Below are 18,819 nucleotides of genomic sequence, written 5' to 3'. Positions count from 1 at the left end.
GCCACGCTTAACTGTGCTGCCATTCCAGAGTGGGACAGTGGCTCCCAGCAGGCGGCACAGCCCCCCAGCATGCCAGGCTCCTGACATGCCTGCCCTCCAGCTCAGAAAATAATAGAGAAGTGGGAGCTTCTCTCTAAACCCCTGGAAAAGTGTCCATCCAAGGAGGAGGCACACCTGTCGCTGGCCTGCCTGTCCCTCCAGAGGGCCCATTTTCAAGTGGCTGCACGCAAGCCCATAGGGCCCAGGCATTACCCCCTGGGGAAAACCCCATGCCTCAGTTTCCCTTTCTACAAAATTGAAATGACATATGCCCTCTCTGTCTCAAAGGCCTGTTGTGAGTCACAAATACAGTAACAGATGAGACAGGGCTTTGAGGGTGAAAGGAGCCAGAAAAGCTTCTGAAACAATGTGTCTCAAACTTCTGTGGATGTCACCCACAGTCACAAAGACGTTTCACAAGGAGACCCCCAGATACACACATCTGTTGGCAATTAAGCAAGTGTTTCACAGCACAGTGCTTACCTTTGTGACGTTTGACGCATTCTGATAGTTTCTATTGTGCTGTGCTGCACCTGCTTTTAAGGGCTAGTCATTAGTGACCAAATGAATGTCACAACCTTCTAAAGGATCTAGATCTGCAGCTAAAAATACTGTAAGAATTGCGGCAAGGACAAGAAATCTCAGGCCTGGCTTTGCCACCAGTGCCCTCTTCTGGGCAGCTTTATTATAAGCAGTGTCTTGAAACACTTGTTTAATTGTCTATATATGTATGTGTACACTGAGTCTCACCAGAAAATATATTTATGACTGTGTCTTACAGCCTAAAATGTTTATAAAACAATGTTCAGAAATTTTCCTGGCGAGGAAAGGCCAAGCTAAAAAGGGCATCGTGTATGTGTGTGTTGTGTGTGTGTTTGTGTCTGTGGTGTGTGTTTGTGTGTGTTGTGTGTGTGTTGTGTGTTTGTGTGGTGTGTTTGTGTGTGTGTTGTGTGTGTGTGTTTGTGTCTGTGGTGTGTGTTTGTGTGTTGTGTTTGTGTTGTGTGTGTTGTTTGTGTGTGTGTTGTGTTTGTGTGTGTGTGTTGTGTTTGTGTGTGGTGTGTGTTGGTGTGTGTTTGTGTGTTTGTGTGTGTTGTGTGTTGTGTGTGTGTGGTGTGTGTTTGTGTTGTGTTTGTGTGTGTTTGTGTGTTGTGTGTTTGTGTGTGTTTGTGTGTGTGTTGTGTTGTGTTTGTGTTTGTGTGTGTTGTGTGTGTTGTGTTTGTGTGTGTTTGTGTTTGTGTGTGTTGTGTGTGTGTGTTGTGTTTGTGTGTGTTTGTGTTGTGTGTTTGTGTGTGTTGTGTGTTTGTGTGTTTGTGTGTTTGTGTGTTGTTTGTGTGTGTTTGTGTGTGTTGTGTTTGTGTGTTTGTGTGTTGTGTTTGTGTGTTGTGTGTTTGTGTGTGTTGTGTGTGTGTTGTGTGTGTTGTATGTGTTTGTGTGTGTGTGTTTGTATGTGTGTGTGTTGTGTGTGTGTGTGTGTTTGTGTGTTTGTGTTTGTGTTTGTGTGTGTTGTGTTTGTGTGTGTTTGTGTGTGTGTGTTTGTGTGTGTTGTGTGTGTGTTTGTGGTGGTGTGTTTGTGTGTGTGGTGTGTGTGTGTGTGTCGGGGGCTCCCATTTTACTGAGGAGAGGAGAGAGGCGGTGCAGATGTTTTCTCTGTCATCTCCTCCCCCCCCTGCAATCAGCCCCAGAGGAGGGATCTCAGGGACCTTCCCCTGCCTCCCCACATTTGTGCCCACACTTGGGTCAGCCTCAGCAGAGGGCAGCAGAGCTCACATCTCTGTGGAGAGCAGGCTGGGCTCACTGCAGGCCTCCGTGTCATGGTTCATCTTCACTTCATAGGTCTCATCCTGAGACGTCTCCTCCTGACCCGCCATGGTTGTCTGGCTCTCCCGAGAGTGGCACCTACAATATCCAAGATGAAGAAAAACATCAGGAACTGCCAGCCCTCCTCCGCTTCCTTCAGCAAGTAAAGCATCACACACGCACACACATGCATGCATACACACGTGCACAAACACAAGCACACACACGTGAACAGGCATACAGTTGCTGGTGCTTTGTTCTCCTGTGATTGCTAAGTGTTAAGATTAGGGTGAGGGTCCCATTTGGGAGAAGGATGTCTGCCGTGGATCCAGGGAGATCTGAGTCCTGACCCCAATCCACTTACCCTCTGGTCCAAGTCACTTAGTCCACCTCATGCCTCAGTTTCTCTATGAAATTGGAATGACATATGCCCTGCCTGACTTAGAGGCTGCACCCCACTCACCTCCAGCTATGACACCTGGGTCTTTGGCATTTGGCATAACTGAGAAGTCCTTGGCATCTTATTTTGATGGTGCCCTTGATTCTGACACTGGCACCCTGGGGTAAAGGCACAGACAGGAAGCCTCACCTAGAGGGGTTTGCTCTCCTGAGCAGAAGGCAGTGAGCCTGAGTCCCTGCTGAGCCTGAATCCCTCCTGAGCTCCAGATCCTCACATGCTAGGACGTGCCTTTCCCTGCTGGGACAGGGTCTTCTGCTCACAGGGTCATGTCTTCTTTAGCTCTGGACCAAGATCTCTTCCTTTTCCTGTCTGAGCTCAGCTCAGTGCTTCCCTTTGTCTTGCTTTCTATAGACCTTGCATGCTGGGCCCACTTTATCCTCAGACCCCTGAGGGCATCAGGAAAAGATCCTGGTCCATCCTCTCAGAGCTGAGTGCTAGATCAGTTCCCTGGCTCTGAGCATCTCAGGCAGGGCAGAAGCAATTCTCTCTCGAGGAGGAGGAGGACTGCAGACTGCCACCCGCCCCGCAGTGGAAGGAAAGATGAGAGGTGGGAGCTGCAGGAGGATTGGGAGGGGAGGGCGGTTGAGTGGGCTTTGGCGAAGCATGGGGGGAGGAGCTGGAGACACAGAGCAGCAGCAGGCAGGCAGCAGCACTTTTGGGGGCCAGTGGGCACAGGATGTGCTGGCCCATCCTCAGCACAAACAATGCTAGGGCCTGAGCTGCTCTTAGCCTTGAGCTGCGACACGGAGGACAAGGGGGCTGGGATGTGGGCTATGCTCCTCTTCTTCACCAAGCTGAAGCTTGATGCCCTGTGTGTTGTTTGTACTATCTGCAGTGGGCAGAGGCAACTGACATTTCGTGAGCACTGACTGTGTGCTGGGCACTGGGCCGGGTGCTTTGCATGTATTTTGCTATGTGGAGAGATGTATCTGTGGGGACAAGAAAATCCCCTGGGGTCTCCTCCCCCAGCTCCTCTAAACATCCCTCTCCCCTTATGTCACAGAGAACAAAGCTTCCATGAAAATGTCCTTAGAGGGCGGGGATTTAATTCACCCCGAGATGCTAAAGACAGACATGGAGCCCTCTTTAAGCAGAAGCTTCATGAGGCCAGAGGGGAGAAGGGGTGTGGGGACCCAGTACTTGAGTCCTCAAAGGCCGTGGAAGGGGAGTGAGGTTGCAGAGAAGCATGAGGCCCCCACAACAGGTGCAGGCCCCCAAGACTAGATGCCTAGATTAGATCCTCTCCTATGCAAAGCCAGCCCTTCAGGCCAGCACATAAAATCCAGTGCCAGCACACTGCCCTGTGCACACAGAGGGCAGCAGTGCAGGCCTCATGAATTGAAGGATGCCCCCAGTGCTGCTTCTGGGTGGCTAAACCAGCCAACCTTGCAGAAGGGAAAGCAGACAGGGAGATGGTCCTTTTAACTGGCCTGTCGTCTGACACAATTAAATGCCTGGGTCCCATGGGCTTGCGTGCAGCCACTTGAAAATGGGCCCTCTGGAGGGACGGGCAGGCCAGCGGCAGGTGTGCCTGCTCCTCGGATGGACACTTTTCCAGGGGTTTAGAGAGAAGCTCCCACTTCTCTATTATTTTCTCAGCTGGAGGGCGGGCATGTCAAGAACCTGGCATGCTGGGGGGCTGTGCCGCCTGCTGGGAGCCACTCTCCTACTCTGGAAGAGCAGCACAGTTAAGCGTGGCCAGGCACGATGCAGGGTATGTCCTCTCTCAGCCCCGCCAGGGAACCCTGGAGCTGCTGATGCAGACAGGGAGGAGCCCTGTGTGGGCCCAGGGTGGGAGGGAAGGTCCCACCATCCAGCATGTCACAGCAGTGCATCCTATAGCACAGGGATCAGAGGACAAGGAGAAAAGAGTGAGTCAGGAGTAAGAGGTGCAGTCAAGACCTCCAGGAATGATCCTGTGCTGGGCAGAATGGGCCAGTGCTACAGAGGGCGCCTCCCACAGTGGGGTGCCCTCTCCGGGAGGCTGGCAAAGGGGCTCCAGGGAAGCAATGGAAACACCATTCCCATCTCACCTGGGAGAAAGGCCAGGTTTGGGCAGAGACTCGGGAAAGGGCAGACGGGATAGTTTCTGTTGTGCAGCCAGAATACAAACATCTGAGGATCACATTCTGCCACTCAGGAAGTATGGGAGAGGAGAGGGCCCCGTGGGAGAACCAGCACCGCAGGCCACTGCTGACTTGCCCTGAGCCTGCCATGTCTGATCAAGGGCAGGACTTGGGAGACAGCATACTGCCTCCTGCTCCTGCTGGGGTCTAGGGCAGCAACCTCCTGGAAGCTTGAGGGACAAGTGGCTGGCCGAGGCCTCCGTCTCCTCTGCTGTCTCCTGAGGGCTGCAGCACGTGGGCCCTGTGTGCCGCCTGGGGTGGCCAGCCTCCCACTTACCTGTTGGAGCTGAGCTTCCACGCCACCTCCTGCACCCGGATGGCAGGGGACAAGGGGGGCCCGTGGCCCTCCACAGTGCTGACCGTGCTGGGGTAGCCGGCGGGGCGAGGGAGGCGACCCAGGGCGGTGTTGTTGGCGTTGTTGATGTTGGCGTTGGAGCCGGTGGACGAGTAGCTGCTCGGGGTGAAGGTAGAGTCCACTAGCTTCTCGTGGGATGGCGACTCAGTGTCGCCCTGGCTGCTGCCCGCCTTGTTGATGTGCAGCGGGCGCTGAGTGGTGAAGGTCTGGGGGAAGGCGCTCCGGCTGTCGCTTTGGTAGTAGCTGACGTGGTTGCCGAACAGGCCACCGGCCCTCTGTAGGCAAGAAGGAGGGGGTGGGTGGAGGAGAAGCCCCCCAGCACCCACTCCTCCCAGAGAGCAGCCTCCACAGCCAGGTCAGGGAAGTGCAGGGCCTGGGAAGGTGGGCTGCCTTCTTTCGGGGACGCACAGCCCTGCTGGGAGCCAGGAGCACCTGAGGACCTTCTTCATGCCTGGTTGCTCCAGAGAGGGAGGCACCCGGAGTCCCAAGGCTCCGGGCTCCCCTCTGCGGCAGCTGGGAGAACCCACCCACCAGTGGGGATGGGATTGGGCAAGGGGCTGCCGCTGGTACGAGCCGCCCTGGAGGTTTCCAGTGAAGCCCCTGAAGGCTGGGAGTGAGTTTCCAGGGCACGTCTAGGATCGTGGTCCCTAACAGCAGCCAGCACACGGTGAGGGCAGGGGCCGGGAGAGTGACCAGAAGATTCTAACCAGATTTTAAAAATGGAAACCCAAGGTGCTCACAGAGCTAAAAGCTGGTTGGCCAAACGGTTTTGAAAATGAAGAATTTCCTGCATGATGGTTTTTTTTCCCCATAGGGACTCCGAGAGATTTAAAACCAGGAGCCAGTGTTTTTCCCCAGTATTCTTTTCCTTGTCCTGGGGAAGTGGGCAAGTAGCTATTTGCAAGGTTGTTCCAACCCTTGACATCAGAGCATCCCTGGGCCTTGGTGAATGAGGCTTTGGTTTCTAGGGTCTTGTCGGGTCGTGTCACCACCATGCCATGTCCCTGAGGCCACTCAGTGACGAATGTCTCCCGGTGATGAGAATAAGGATGAAGAAGAGACAGAGCAGGGGCAGAATGGGCTCAGCTTGCCCCCTGTGTGTTCCACAGCCTGGGAACTGGGCCCAGGGCCGGGAGAGAGAGGTGTGAGCAGGGTCCTGCACAATTATGGCTGGCAGCTTCTCCCTTGCTATAGAAGGATTTGTAACCAAACACCAGCATGGTGAGGCAGGCAACACAAATGAGTGATAAACGCCCCTTATTCTGGTAGAGCCGTTTTAATTTTCACTATTGCAACTGCTGGGCAGCTTCAGTCTCCAGGAAAGGAGAGGGAAAGGGGAGGTCTGGAGGGGTCTTCGAGACCTGGAGAACACGCGCTATGCTCCATCTCAAAGGGCCACCGCCACTAGGCTCCAGCCCTCTGCTGCCCTGCGGGAATGCAAGCTCAATATTGCCAGGTCTCCTGACTTTTCCAAGGAAGGCCAGAAGTTTTGATTTTGACCTGAATGTGCCAGATTTTCAAATATTAACAAACAAAACAAGCCTGCAGATTAGATGTGCCCCAGGGGTGAACACTCTGCAACTTCTAATGTAGAAGTTTCTCCTAGGAAACATTTCCCTTAGGAAGGCGGCTCCTTCCCACTTCTCTGAGAGCCCATGACACTGCGAGCTGCCGTTTCCAGGGAGCCCTGCCTTGGGATGGAGTCAGGCTTGGAAAAGGCAAAGGGGTGAGGAGACAGCTAATCAGGAAGAGCCTGGAAGTGGCCCTTTCCTCTGGTGCAGCTCTTTCCCCTGGACGTTCCCCGCAAAACCCCAGCCCAACCTCTTGCTCCAAACTGATCTTTATAGGGGTCGAGAGTGTGCCATGGCACCACCCACCCTGAAGATGTCATCTTCAGAAGCAGCAGACACAGCCTCCTTCATGGCCTTGTCCAGCTCCTCCTCAGCGGTGAGATCTCCAGAGATGGCCCGTCGGATCTCAGGCCCGATGTCATGCAGCGTGCGCAAGCCAGCCTGGAATCCAAGGGGAGGATGGTGAGGACCGCGCTTCCTTTCCTCCAAGCTTCCTAGCCAGCCACAGCTTCGGGCCAAGGCCTGTCCCTCCAGGGCCCTGGCATCCTCCACCCAGCCAGTCGACCCTCCGGAAGGTTTGTCTGTGTGTGAACTGGGGGCTGGGCTGCCCTGTGATGGAACAATCCACTCGCCCATCCAGGAGGGTTGAAGGGTCATTAGGAGGGGGCACCAGGGGTCAGGGGCTGTCACGGGAGCCTCAGTGAAGTGTTTGAGAGATCTGGGGGCTACAACAGCAGGCAGGACCATGGAGGGCAGTCGGTGGGTGGCAGGTAGGGAAGGGCACATCACCCCCTTCTCACAGCCATCTTTGGAAAGGTCTGGAGCTCTCTGAAAGGTTCCCTCTGCAGGGACCTGGCCTCCAGCCTGCTGGGGAGGGACCGAGACCCTGACTGGAGGTCAGAGGCAATGACCAGGACCTTCCTGGAGTGTGGGCCCACCCCCAGGCCCTCACCTGCAGAGACAGCGCGTTCCTCTGGGAGGGCTTGCCCACAAGGCCCTGCTCTTTGCGCTTCTTGAACTTCCGGAAGTACTCCTGGATCAGGAACGTGGCGTAGAACTTGCCAACAGTGACCTCATCATCTGAGATGTATGGAGAGGGGAGAAGGGGGTAAGAGGGGAGCAGGGGAATTCAGTTGAACTTCATTCATTTTTTTTTTTTCAGCATCCAAAACTTTTTAAAACTTTTTAGGTTTAATTTTTTTGGAGAGGTAGTACATTCACATGGCTTAAAAAGAGAGAAAAAAAAAAACATAAAAAGGCTTATGGTGAAAAGTCTCTCCCACCACAGCCCTTATCTGCCTAGTCACCACCTCCTGTAGATAATCTAGTTTCTTATTTTCTCAGAGATTCTTAGTGCAAATTAGTTATGTAAATCATCAAACATATTCTTATCTCCTGTTTTTTTTTATGCGAAAGGTAGCCTATCATCAAAATTATTTCCTGCTTTTTTTTTTAACTTTACTGATATTTGCTAACTCTTATTTGATTCCAGAGCTTCAAATGTCCCTCATCAATTGGCCACTCTTCCAAGTACAAGTGCAAAACGGTTCAGCTTAGCTCGGAGGGAGGGGCTGGTGGAAGGAGGGCTTTCTTCCCATGGAAGTTTGGATTTTTCTTTCAAACCAGATTGAGTTTTTGTGCCAGGTGGCTTCGCTGCCTCCCTGCTGGGCTAGATACCCAAGATTATATGTGACATCAATCAGTCCCTGTCCTGGGAGTGAACCTGATGGTGGAGAAGCCATAAGTTTGTACAGGAAACATTTCATGCCTGGTAAGGAGCCCCTTGGATCTACCTCCTGGTTCTTTGTCAAGAGATGCCACGAGCCCAAGAGACAGCTGGGGATTAGATCTAGGGGCTGGTGAGGGTTCTCCTCCTACTACCTGTCCCTCCAAAACAGCAAAATCCATAGCAGTGATGACCCCTCTCTTCTCTGGCAAGCACCCCCTTTCCACGTGGGAGAGAAAAACCCCGGGTCCCCTGTCCAGCATAGTGAGGAAGGAAGAACTGCATGGTGGGACAAGCCTGGAGTCCTAGGTTCCCTGGGGCCTGGGTTTGAATCCTAGTGAGGAAGGAAGAACTGCATGGTGGGACAAGCCTGGAGTCCTAGGTTCCCTGGGGCCTGGGTTTGAATCCTGAATCTGCTCTGGACTCTCCAGGTAACCTTGGGCCAGCAACTTAGCTTCTAAGAACTTTAGTTCCCTGAGCAAACTTCACAGAAATGTTGTCAGGATTCAATAAAATGATATATGTAAAACATCACATGGCACTGTCAAGATTTTCACTTAGCCCAAGTCCGGCTTTCCCTCTGGCAAGTGGTTCCTTTTAAGGAGGGTACAGTAAATGTGTGGGGTGGTTTTTAGTTGTCGGGGTGCCACCAGCATTAAGTAGCTCCAGACCTGTCCCTTAAAGTGCAGGCATGTTCTGCAATCACAGCTTTGCACTCTGCATGGCTTTCAAGCTTATGCTACACATCCAAGATTCTGCTTAGGAGTCTCTGAGCTCGGAACATAATTTCATTTGGCAAATGAACACAGGACATTGTTTTGCATGGTTTTAACATACCTAACCATTTCCAGGAATACAACTGCCATGTAAATTGAGGAAAACTATACTTTGGATTATTTAAACTTAGCCGAGAGAGGTTCGCATCTTGGAAAACTATATTCCTGATGGCGATGCTCTTTGTGGTGTCTGGGTCACTCACCATGTCACATCGTGGTTATTCTGCATATGTGTAAGTAAGTATGTGTGTGTGTTTATGTGTGTGGGGCTATTTATACACACACTTATTTAATATACTGATTGACCCCTTATTTCAAAATGGCAAATCAAAGTGTTGACAGTATTCAGTATTGTCTTGCTTCCTGTGAACCCAGCCGTATGTGTTGTAAGTGGGTGCATGAGAAGATCTCATCAGTTAAATGTACCTTCTGGTATAGTTATGCCTGAGTATTTACATATTGGAAACATCTGCTTTTAATAGATTTTATGTTAGAGTGAAGGCATTAGATTAATATTTTGGAAATTATATGTATAGGAAAGTTACATTATCTATAATTTTCATTCAGGATCATAGTAAAGGCAATATAAACTCCTTGCTATAAAAAGGGATTTGGGGCTTGATAGGGTCAAGAAACACTGCTCTTGGAAGAACAAAAAGAATGTCATCCAAGAGGGGAGGAATCTCAGGGGACTGTCCTTTCAGGGCCTTAGAGCAATCCTACAGCAATCAGGTTTATGGGAAACCTATACTTTGTGGAGTTTCTTTAGAAGTTCTGCCAAACCCCTAAGCATCAGGGACTTGCCTGTTACCCTATGTAAAAAGCAGAGTTGCACCAGATTTCCAACCTGACATTCTGTTTCTGAGTTTGTGCAGGGCATTGCACCTGCATCCCTTCTAACCAATAGGGCCTCTGAGTCCCGCAGGAAGGGTCTGAAGGCAGACCTCCAGCAAGCCTAGGGGACTCAAGAAGCAAGTCTCAGGGGATGCTTTCGCATTCTAAGGGTGCCACAGCTGGAGGAGAGGCAGGCAGAGGAGGGCACGGCCAGGTAGTGGCCAAGGTGCGGGAGTCCAGGGAGCACTCACCACCTGCAGGAGGCACCACCTGGTCCAGCAGCTTCATGCTGGTCCGCTTCCAGATCTTCTTGATGATCGCCCGCAGCTCCTCATTGGCTTGTTCTAGGTTCCCTGCAGGGCGGAAAGGATCCTCAGCCCCTTGGTGGGCCTCTGATGGGCTGGGTCCCTCTGCGTAAGGTAGGAAGCCACAGATGGTGGCATCTGCCCCACGCAACCCTGACTCATCAGTTTCTTTCTTGCTTGCTTCACTTCTCCCCAGTCTTCCCATTTTCCACCTCCTTCCTCTTCCCCTTCCTCTCTCCACCTTCCTTCCTTCCCCCTTCCCTCTCATGCCCCCTCCAATGCCATTCCTCTCCCCTTCCCCCTGCCTGTGGCTGAGGCCAGCCAGGGGGCCCCTCCACCGGCACTCAGTGCTCTTCCTTGTGGACTGAGTCCAGCCCCTGGGCAGGAACAATGGCGGCCATGTGCTCACTAGCTGGAACACGTATGGCCCTGCCACGGGCAGTGGGGGGCTGGTCCCCATGGGTGGCATTTCTCATGGACCTCCTTGGGCAGCCACAGGGAACATGGATGATTGGAGGGTACATCTGTCAATAAGGGCTCTGTCCCAAGTTCCCCTACTTAGATGCCTGCCCTGTGCAGCCTCTGGGGTCCTAGCCTTACAGTGGTGAAAAAGGAAAGCTGAGCCTTACAGCTGTAAGGACAGATGTGGAGGGCAGGATTCTAAGATGCTGCTCACCAGGGTGCACATGCTGCCAAAGCCCTGGGCCCCTGACCATCATAGATTTTACTCCTGAGATCAGGTTATGTGGCACACAGCACCTATGACCTAAGACAGGGAGGTTAGGCAGGCCTGACCTAGTCACATGAGCCCTTTAAAGGCAGAGTTCTCTCCAGCTGGCCTGGAAGAAAGCAAACAGTCATGTGGGCTGAACTGAGAGAGGCAGCCTCTAGGAGCTAAGGGGGTCCCCAGCTGTCAGCCAGCAGGAAAGTGAGGATCTCAGGCCTACAATTGCAACAAATGAATTCCACCAACAACGTGATCTCCCCCAGAGCCTCCAGAAGAGACTATGGCCTGATCAATATCCTGGATTTGCCTTATGAGAGCCCAGCTTCACCACTTCTGGACTTCTGACCTGCAAAACCATGAGCTACTAATGGGGTGTCTTTTTTTTTTTTAGACGGAAGTTTGCACTTGTTGCCCAGGCTGGAGTGCAATGGTGCGATCTCGGCTCACTGCAACCTCCGCCTCCTGGGTTCAAGTGATTCTCCTACCTCAGCCTCCCAAGTAGCTGGGATTACAGGCATGTGCCACCATGCCCAGCTAATTTTCTATTTTTAGTAGAGATGGTGTTTCTCCATGTTGGTCAGGCTGGTCTCAAACTCCCAACTTCAGGTAATCCACCTGCCTCAGCCTCCCAAAATGCTGGGATTACATGTGTGAGCCACCGTGCCCAGCCAACGGGGTGTCTTTTTAAGCTGAAAAGCTTGTAGTAATTTGCTTTGCAGCAGTAGGAAACCAACATGGGATGTTTACTGCTCTTGCATAGGACCGGCAGTCCGGTATTGTGGTTGAGGGCTCCGGTATTGTGGTTGAGGGCAGTTTGAACCCAGACTGCCTGGGTTCAAATCCACCTCTGGGGCCACAGGGCAGAGCATGCAGAGGTGGCAGTAGAGGGATTGACAGAATCCTGAGCTCCCTGAATGCCAGATCCAAACAGGACCTGAAGGTAGGGGACGACTCCCGGGCCCTCCAGCTGCACAGGTGATCAATCCCCTTCACGGGAGAGGTAGCTGGAGGTTTCTGACACACGCAGTGCAAGATCCTAACACACATGGTATTCAGATATACTTAGCTTCGGTACTGGGCTGAATAGTGTCCTTCCAAAATTCATATCTACCTAGAACCTCAGAATGTGGCCTTAGTTGGAAATAGGATTTTCACCAATGTAATTAGTTAAGATGAGGTCATCCTGGATGAGGGTGGGCCCTAAGTCCAATGTGGCTGGCGTCCTTCCAAGAAGAGGAGAGGACACAAGATCCTGGAGGCTATTTGAAGATGGAGGCACAGATGGCGTGATGCCGCTGTGAGCCAGTGCACACCAGGCATCGTCCACAGCCCTCAGAAGCTGGGAGAAAGGGTGGAACAGATTCTCCCCAGAGCCTCCAGAAAGAACCAACCCTGCTGACACCTTAGTTTTAGGCCTGTGGCCTCCTAAACTGAGAGAACTTTCTCCTGTTTCAAGCTGCCCAGTTTGTGATCATTTGTTACAGCAGACCTAAGAAATTAACATAGCTTCCAAAAGGACCTTTCATTTTTTTTATCAGCCTTAATTTATTCTCATGATGGTCTACGTAATTGTGGAAGTTCACCAACAATTGTTTCACGTCATCTAAGTATTTTTCACTATCTTCCTTCTATGTTCCAAGAGAGAAGCTTGTTTGGCTTGGTACTGGACTTGGGATGAGAGCTCTTCCTTCTATGTTCCAAGAGAGAAGCTTGTTTGGCTTGGTACTGGACTTGGGCTGAGAGCTCTTCCTTCTATGTTCCAAGAGAGAAGCTTGTTTGGCTTGGTACTGGACTTGGGCTGAGAGCTCTTCCTTCTATGTTCCAAGAGAGAAGCTTGTTTGGCTTGGTACTGGACTTGGGATGAGAGCTCTTCCTTCTATGTTCCAAGAGAGAAGCTTGTTTGGCTTGGTACTGGACTTGGGATGAGCGCTCTTCCTTCTGTGTTCCAAGAGAGAAGCTTGTTTGGCTTGGTACTGGACTTGGGATGAGAGCTCTGCTTCTGTGAGGTAGGTGTTAATTTCTCCCCAATTCCTTCCATGCTGAGAAGTCTGAAGGGTGAGGACTGATGCAAGCCTTATCTTCACAAATGTAGATGTCTTCTCACATTTCTTTCTAGTTGCTTCCAAGACTTGACTTTGTCTTCTTTTCTTAGGATTTTAACAAGTTTGTGAAGGGCCCGTGTCTGATGAAGGCTCACCCTTGGGTGGGGGCGTTTCAATTTTAACAAGTTTGCGGAGGGCCCGTGTCTGATGAAGGCTCACCCTCGGGTGGGGGCGTTTCGATTTTAACAAGTTTGAGGAGGGCCCATGTCTGATGAAGGCTCACCCTTGGGTGGGGGCGTTTCGGGCCCTTTGTTAGCTGTTCTGAAATGTCTTTGTGTTCAAAAGACAGTCTGTAATTCTTGACAGGATTGTAGTTCCCACATGGCTGGCTTCTCCTCTTTTCTCTGGAACTCTTATTTCCTCAGAATTGGGTCTCTGCATTTGATTGGTCAGTCTTTCGCATTGTTACTAGCTATTGGTCTTCCTTAGTTGGCATGTGGTTGGCTTTGACAGTGAACCTTCGACCCTGCTGAATTCTTGCTTCCATACCTCCCTGCCTTTTGTTCCTCTAGGGAACAAAATTTCACATCCTTAATTTACATCAGTCTTTAAGTATTACAACATATTCCTCCTGGCAGTCATTTATATCGCCTCTCCTTCCCTCTGAACGTAGGAGAGTAACATTCCTTGCAGAAAATTTGGAAAGTAAAAAAAGCTAAAGGAGTAAGGTGGATGTCACTGCTGATCTTTCTACTCATGATAATCAGTGTTAGCATACGAACACATTTCCTTCCCAGTTTTCTTCCTTGTTATAAACACATGTGTGAATTAAATGTGTGTTTTGGCCGGGCGCGGTGGCTCACGCCTGTCATCCCAGCACTTTGGGAGGCCCAGTCGGGCAGATCACAAGGTCAGGAGATTGAGACCATCCTGGCCAACATGGTGAAACCCTGTCTCTACTAAAAATACGAAAATTAGCCAGGCATGGTGGCACATGCCTGTAATCCCAGCTACTTGAGAGGCTGAGGCAGGAGAATGGCTTGAACCAGGGAGTCAGAGGTTGTAGCAGGCCGAGATTGTGCCACTGCACTCCAGCCTGGCGAGCAAGATTCCATTAAAAAAAAAAAAGTGTGTTTTGGTTTTCTGGCAGTGAGAAATAGGCCTATTTACACCCATTTCAGATTGAGTGATTGCATTGGCTACGGATGGTATATTTTTTAAGCCTTTGCTCTTTTTTTTTTTAATTTAGTAGCAGAACTTGTCCTATTTTTATTATTTTATTTTATTTTTTCAGATGGAGTCTCACTCTGTTGCCCAGGCTGGAGTGCAGTGGTGTGATCTCAGCTCACTGCAACCTCTGCCTCCCAGGTTCAAGCGATTCTCCTGCCTCAGCCTCCTGAGTAGCTGGGATTACAGGCATGTGCCACCATGCCTGGCTAATTTTTGTATTTTTAGTAGAGACGGGGTTTCACCATGTTGGCCAGGATGGTCTCAATCTCCTAACCTCGTGATCTGCCCGACTGGGCCTCCCAAAGTGCTGGAATTACACGTGCGAGCCACCGCGCCTGGCCCCTATTTTTATTTTTTTAAAAATCAGCTAATTATTTTGACTTGTGTTTTGGTGGACTGGTTCTCCTTTCACTTCATTTGAAATGTTTCTGTTATTGTTTTTTGAAGGATCTAACTGAGAGAAGGCCCATGTCTGGGTTATTCAATGAATTAAATTCCCAGATGTCATCACCTTTCTCTAGTCTACCAATGGAGCAACTGAAATAGAGAGAGAGTAAATGGCTCATACTCATGTCATTAGTGAGAGAGCAGGGACTCAGATTCGAGCCTCCCACCTGCCTGGGGCTCCTTCTGTTGCCCCGAGGAACACACTGACGGACAGCCTGAGCTTTAAGCTAGAAGTGTAGGAAGGGGAAGGAAGCATACTGCTTGTCTCATCTGTGTTTTCTGTAATTATTACACCAGTGGGTTTGAATCATCTCTGTAGTTGGTTCAAAATGCAGATTCCTGGGCCCCATGCTCAGGGATTTGGGGTCAGCAGATCTGTGTGGGTGCCTGGGACTCAGTAGCTTAAACAGGTACCCAAAGCTGATTCTGCAGCAGGTGGTCTTTTGACCATGCTCTGAGAAACACTAGACACTCCGAGGCTGGACACTCTTGGAGAGAAATGGTATCCTGTTAGGTGTGTTTAATAAAGCCTTTCCCATAGTGGTTCACAAACTCTTATCCATCATGAAGCAAGCAGATTATCTCACTCAGGCTGCTGCTAGCCCTTAGGGTGCCTTGTGAAAACTAGAAGGGCCCCTCCAGGTGGACGCAGCCCTGAGGGAGCCCGGTCTGACTAGGTGGCACAGGTGAGGTCTGAATCCTCACCCGTCCGCTGGCTAAGAGCCTTGAGCCAGGCTCAGCCCGCACAATGTGTGCGATGACCTCCACCACGGCCACCACTTGTCACTATGTCCCCTTTCCCACACATGTCTTCCCAGCACAGCCCTATTAATTTAATGAGTTGAGCATTTGAGACACCCACCTGTAGCCAGTGTAAGTCCTTTTAGACGGGTTCATCCTGCTTCAGGTAACACCCGTCTCCTTCTGTTTTGTGAGCTATACTCTCTGACTTCAAGATACCACCCAGAATGAGTCCCAGAGTTTCATGGAAAGCTAGAGTTCAAAATGAATAAGCTAGAGCAGGCTTGTCCAACCTGCAGCCCGTGGGCCACATACGGCCCATGACGGCTTTGAACGTGGCCCAACACATATTCGTAAACTTTCTTAAAACATTGAGTATTTTGCGATTTTTTTTTTTTTAGTTCATCAGCTATCGTAAGTGTATTTTATGTGTGGCCCAAGACAATTCTTCTTCCAATGTGGCCCAGAGAAGCCAAAAGATTGGAAACCCCTGAGCTAGAGGCAGGGAGACCATTCAGGAAGCAAAGAAGTCATCAGCCGGCTAGGGCCCTGCGATGTCCTGGAGCGCAGGTTACCCCCGTATCCCCGCTCAGATGCTGTCTGGGGCAGGAAGTTCCCTTGAGCACTTTGCAGGCTGCCGAGCTCCTCTCTGATTGTCTGCTAGACCTTCTGAGTGTCTCTCCCAGTGCCCATGGGTGACCTTACCTTCTGTTTTGATCCTCAGGGCCGTCCTGACCAGGGCAAACAGGGTGGCATTGAACATGACTGTCCCGTCGCTGTTCAGAGGCATGTTCATGGAGACCAGGCGCTGCAGGCGAAGAGAAGCAAAGCTGGTGATGATGGCAGGCGGTGCTTAGGGGACCACAGAACACCGTAGCAGAGTGATATGGTTTGGATCTGTGTCCCTGCCCAAATCTCAAGTTGAATTGTAATCCCCAGAATTGGAGGTGGGGCCTGATGGAAGGTGATTGCATCATGGGGTGGATTTCTCACAAATGGTTTGGTACCGTCCCCTTGGTGAGTGAGTTCTCATGAGATCTGCTTGTTTAAGTGTGTGGTCCCTCCCCCTTCTCTCTTGCTCCCTGTCTGTCCATGTGATGCACCTGCCTCCCCTTTGCCTTCCACCATGATTGCAAGCTTCCTGAGGCCTCCCCAGAAGCAGAATGCTAGTGCCATGCTTCCTGTACAGCCTGCTGAACTGTGGGCCAATTAAACCTGTTTTCTTATAAATTACCCAGTCTCGGGTATTTCTTTATAGCAGTGCAAGGATGGCCTAATATACAGAGGATGCTGGGGGAGACATGCAGCTTGTGTGGGTGTTGCTGGAGTGGGCCGGGAGTGAATGCTCCCTGAAGCATTCCAGGGAGACTCTTGCCTTTGCCACAACTACTTTTGACCCTCCTCACGGAGTGGGAGAGGTATGAAATTTGTCCTCATTAGACCTTCACTTCCATAAAAGGATGTGAAGGCCACCCAACTTTGCGCCCTGCTCGAAAGTCTGCTCAGGTGTGCAGGTGTGCTCTCCACTGGCAGCAAAGACCGGCTGTACGCCAGCACGTGCTGGGAGCCCACCTGCCAGGCAGCATTCGTCCATAGCCCAGAGAAGAGAAAGGATCACAGGAGCTTTGCCTGCAGGAGATGCTACATGTCTTCTCCTCTGTGTACTGACAAATATGCTTCTGCATCAAGCTGGAGTAGAAGCTTGCTGACACTGAATAGTGCTGTCTTGCCCTCTTCTTTCCTAGCACACCCCCAGAACAGGCTTCCCTGGCACTGAGCTCTGGTGTGGGGCCTTCAGCACGCACTGGGTCATGATGAGCAAGCGCAGTGTGACGCTCACCACGGCGTCCATGCCAAAGGCATGCTCAAGGGGGGCTATTCATCAGCTCACACAGTGTCCTGCTAATCTCAGTGTCTAGAAGGGTTACACTTTTCCTGAGTGACCAGATCTTGGTGAGCCTCATGGATGGTGTGAACTGTATCGTGGCCACTGGAAAGTTTCACACCCAGGCTTCAGCGTGCCCAGGCCCATCCGGAGGCCACAACGGATGCACTTTAGCCCCCTCCAGGCTGCACCCCTCCCCACCCTCGCCTTGCATGGTGTTTGTACCTTGCATTTATTTTATACTCCTTTTTTTCTGATATTTTCTATGCCCTTGGAAATCTCTTAAAATCTGTTTTTTTTTTTTTTGGAGCAAAGTGGAGGCACAAATGAGAAGAAACTCAGTAAACAGAGCACAAGTAGAAGGTTCTATGTTCCCTCAATCTGCGTTTTCCATGAGTGGATTCTCACAGAGCCGAATCCTCCTGCCATCTGAGTTTCCTTCTCTCTCCAGCCCTCTGGTCTCCCTTCCCCCAGCTGTCTGTCAGCTCATTATTGCCCCAACAAGGAGCGCAGAATGGCCACGGTGGAGAGGAGGGGAGAAATGGAAACGACACCTTTTTTTTGGGTCATGGTCTCACTAAGGAATCTGATTAAAGTGAGAAATCCTCTCCCTGGTAAACTTTATTTTAGTGATTTTTGTACAATTTTAGGACTCACAGACCCCTGAAGTCAATGCCTGGGCTTTCTAATGGCCCTCCAACTCCGGGAAAAGAATGCCCAACCCCTCTAGTCTAGGCTGGGAAGTCTCCCACCCCAGGATGCCCGGATGGTGCAGTGGGATGGACTGAACAAGTCCTTTATCCAGGACTGGGTCCCTGGCTCAGTAGGACAGGAGGCATTCACTCGTTATTCCCTCATAGAGTCTGAGAATTTAGAGCTGGAAGGACCCTTAAAATGTAATCATTAGGCACATAAACTAGTATGTTCATTCCCTTAAAGGATCACAAGAAATGGGCACTTCACCTCCCCTATTTTCTCTCTTCCTCCCATGAACCCAGTTATCTCTTACTTTGCAAGCCACGCGGTGAGGGCACAGCTTCCCAAAACCTAGGGGGGGCTGAATCCGCCGGAGGAGGGTCACCACATCCAGGTGTTTGATACGACCCCTAGAAGAGGAAGGAGAGGAGGGACAGGGCATCAGAGAGCCATGGTCTCTGCCAGCAGCCCAGGACGCATGCACCTGAGGGGTAGGACCCACTCATATGGGCAGCATTGCACAGTGTGGTAGCCCTTTAGTCACACTCAGTACAGAGTTGCAGAATTGCATGACACAGCCCAAACCAATATACATATACACGTATTTAGATTTTAATGAATAATTTTCTGCCCATGCTATGTTCAAGGTGGAAGGGATTTTAGCAGTGCAACAAAATTCTCAATATGTGCTTGCTGATTGAATGAACTAACCTTCTGACCAAAAGGTATTTACTGAGGGTCAGCCGAATGTGATTGATCTTTAGACCAGAAGCGGGAATGGAGTCAAGATTTTCCCTGGCCCTACCTATCCTAACTTGAACACTTACTAGTTATTCCTGATACTAGAATTTCCTATCCTTCCATTCAACTGAATATAGTAGATATATTGTTTTCTTTCTTTTTTAGATGGAGTCTTGCTCTGTCGCCCAGGCTGGAGTGCAGTGGTGTGATCTCAGCTCACTGCAACCTCCGTCTCCCGGGTTCAGGCAATTCTCATGCCTTGGCCTCCCGAGTAGCTGGGATTATAGGCATGTGCCACCATGTCCGGCTAATTTTTGTATT

At 50.8% G+C, this 18,819-nt stretch overlaps 1 protein-coding gene across 19 annotated transcripts in view; it reads right to left on the bottom strand.

The window, feature by feature from the left end:
• LOC129009980 (voltage-dependent L-type calcium channel subunit alpha-1C) overlaps positions 1-18,819 on the bottom strand; it is a 716,779-nt gene that overhangs the window by 9,145 nt on the left and 688,815 nt on the right. For 11 of the 19 annotated variants that reach the window (XM_063672327.1, XM_063672314.1, XM_063672316.1 and 8 more), the window contains 7 exons: positions 18,071-18,167; positions 15,882-15,984; positions 9,936-10,037; positions 7,301-7,428; positions 6,655-6,789; positions 4,700-5,052; positions 1,807-1,935 (listed from right to left, as the gene is read on the bottom strand). In XM_063672327.1, the coding sequence (XP_063528397.1) occupies positions 1,807-1,935; positions 4,700-5,052; positions 6,655-6,789; positions 7,301-7,428; positions 9,936-10,037; positions 15,882-15,984; positions 18,071-18,167 (1,047 nt within the window). Of the gene's footprint in view, positions 1-1,806; positions 1,936-4,699; positions 5,053-6,654; positions 6,790-7,300; positions 7,429-9,935; positions 10,095-15,881; positions 15,985-18,070; positions 18,168-18,819 lie in introns of all 19 variants that reach the window. The other 8 variants (XM_063672311.1, XM_063672312.1, XM_063672319.1 and 5 more) reach the window with 1 other exon arrangement.

The sequence above is a fragment of the Pongo pygmaeus genome, chromosome 10, assembly GCF_028885625.2.
Source record: "Pongo pygmaeus isolate AG05252 chromosome 10, NHGRI_mPonPyg2-v2.0_pri, whole genome shotgun sequence".
Lineage (NCBI taxonomy): Eukaryota > Metazoa > Chordata > Mammalia > Primates > Hominidae > Pongo > Pongo pygmaeus.
Note: the sequence above shows the minus strand (reverse complement) of the source record. Positions and strands in the feature narration are given on the sequence as shown.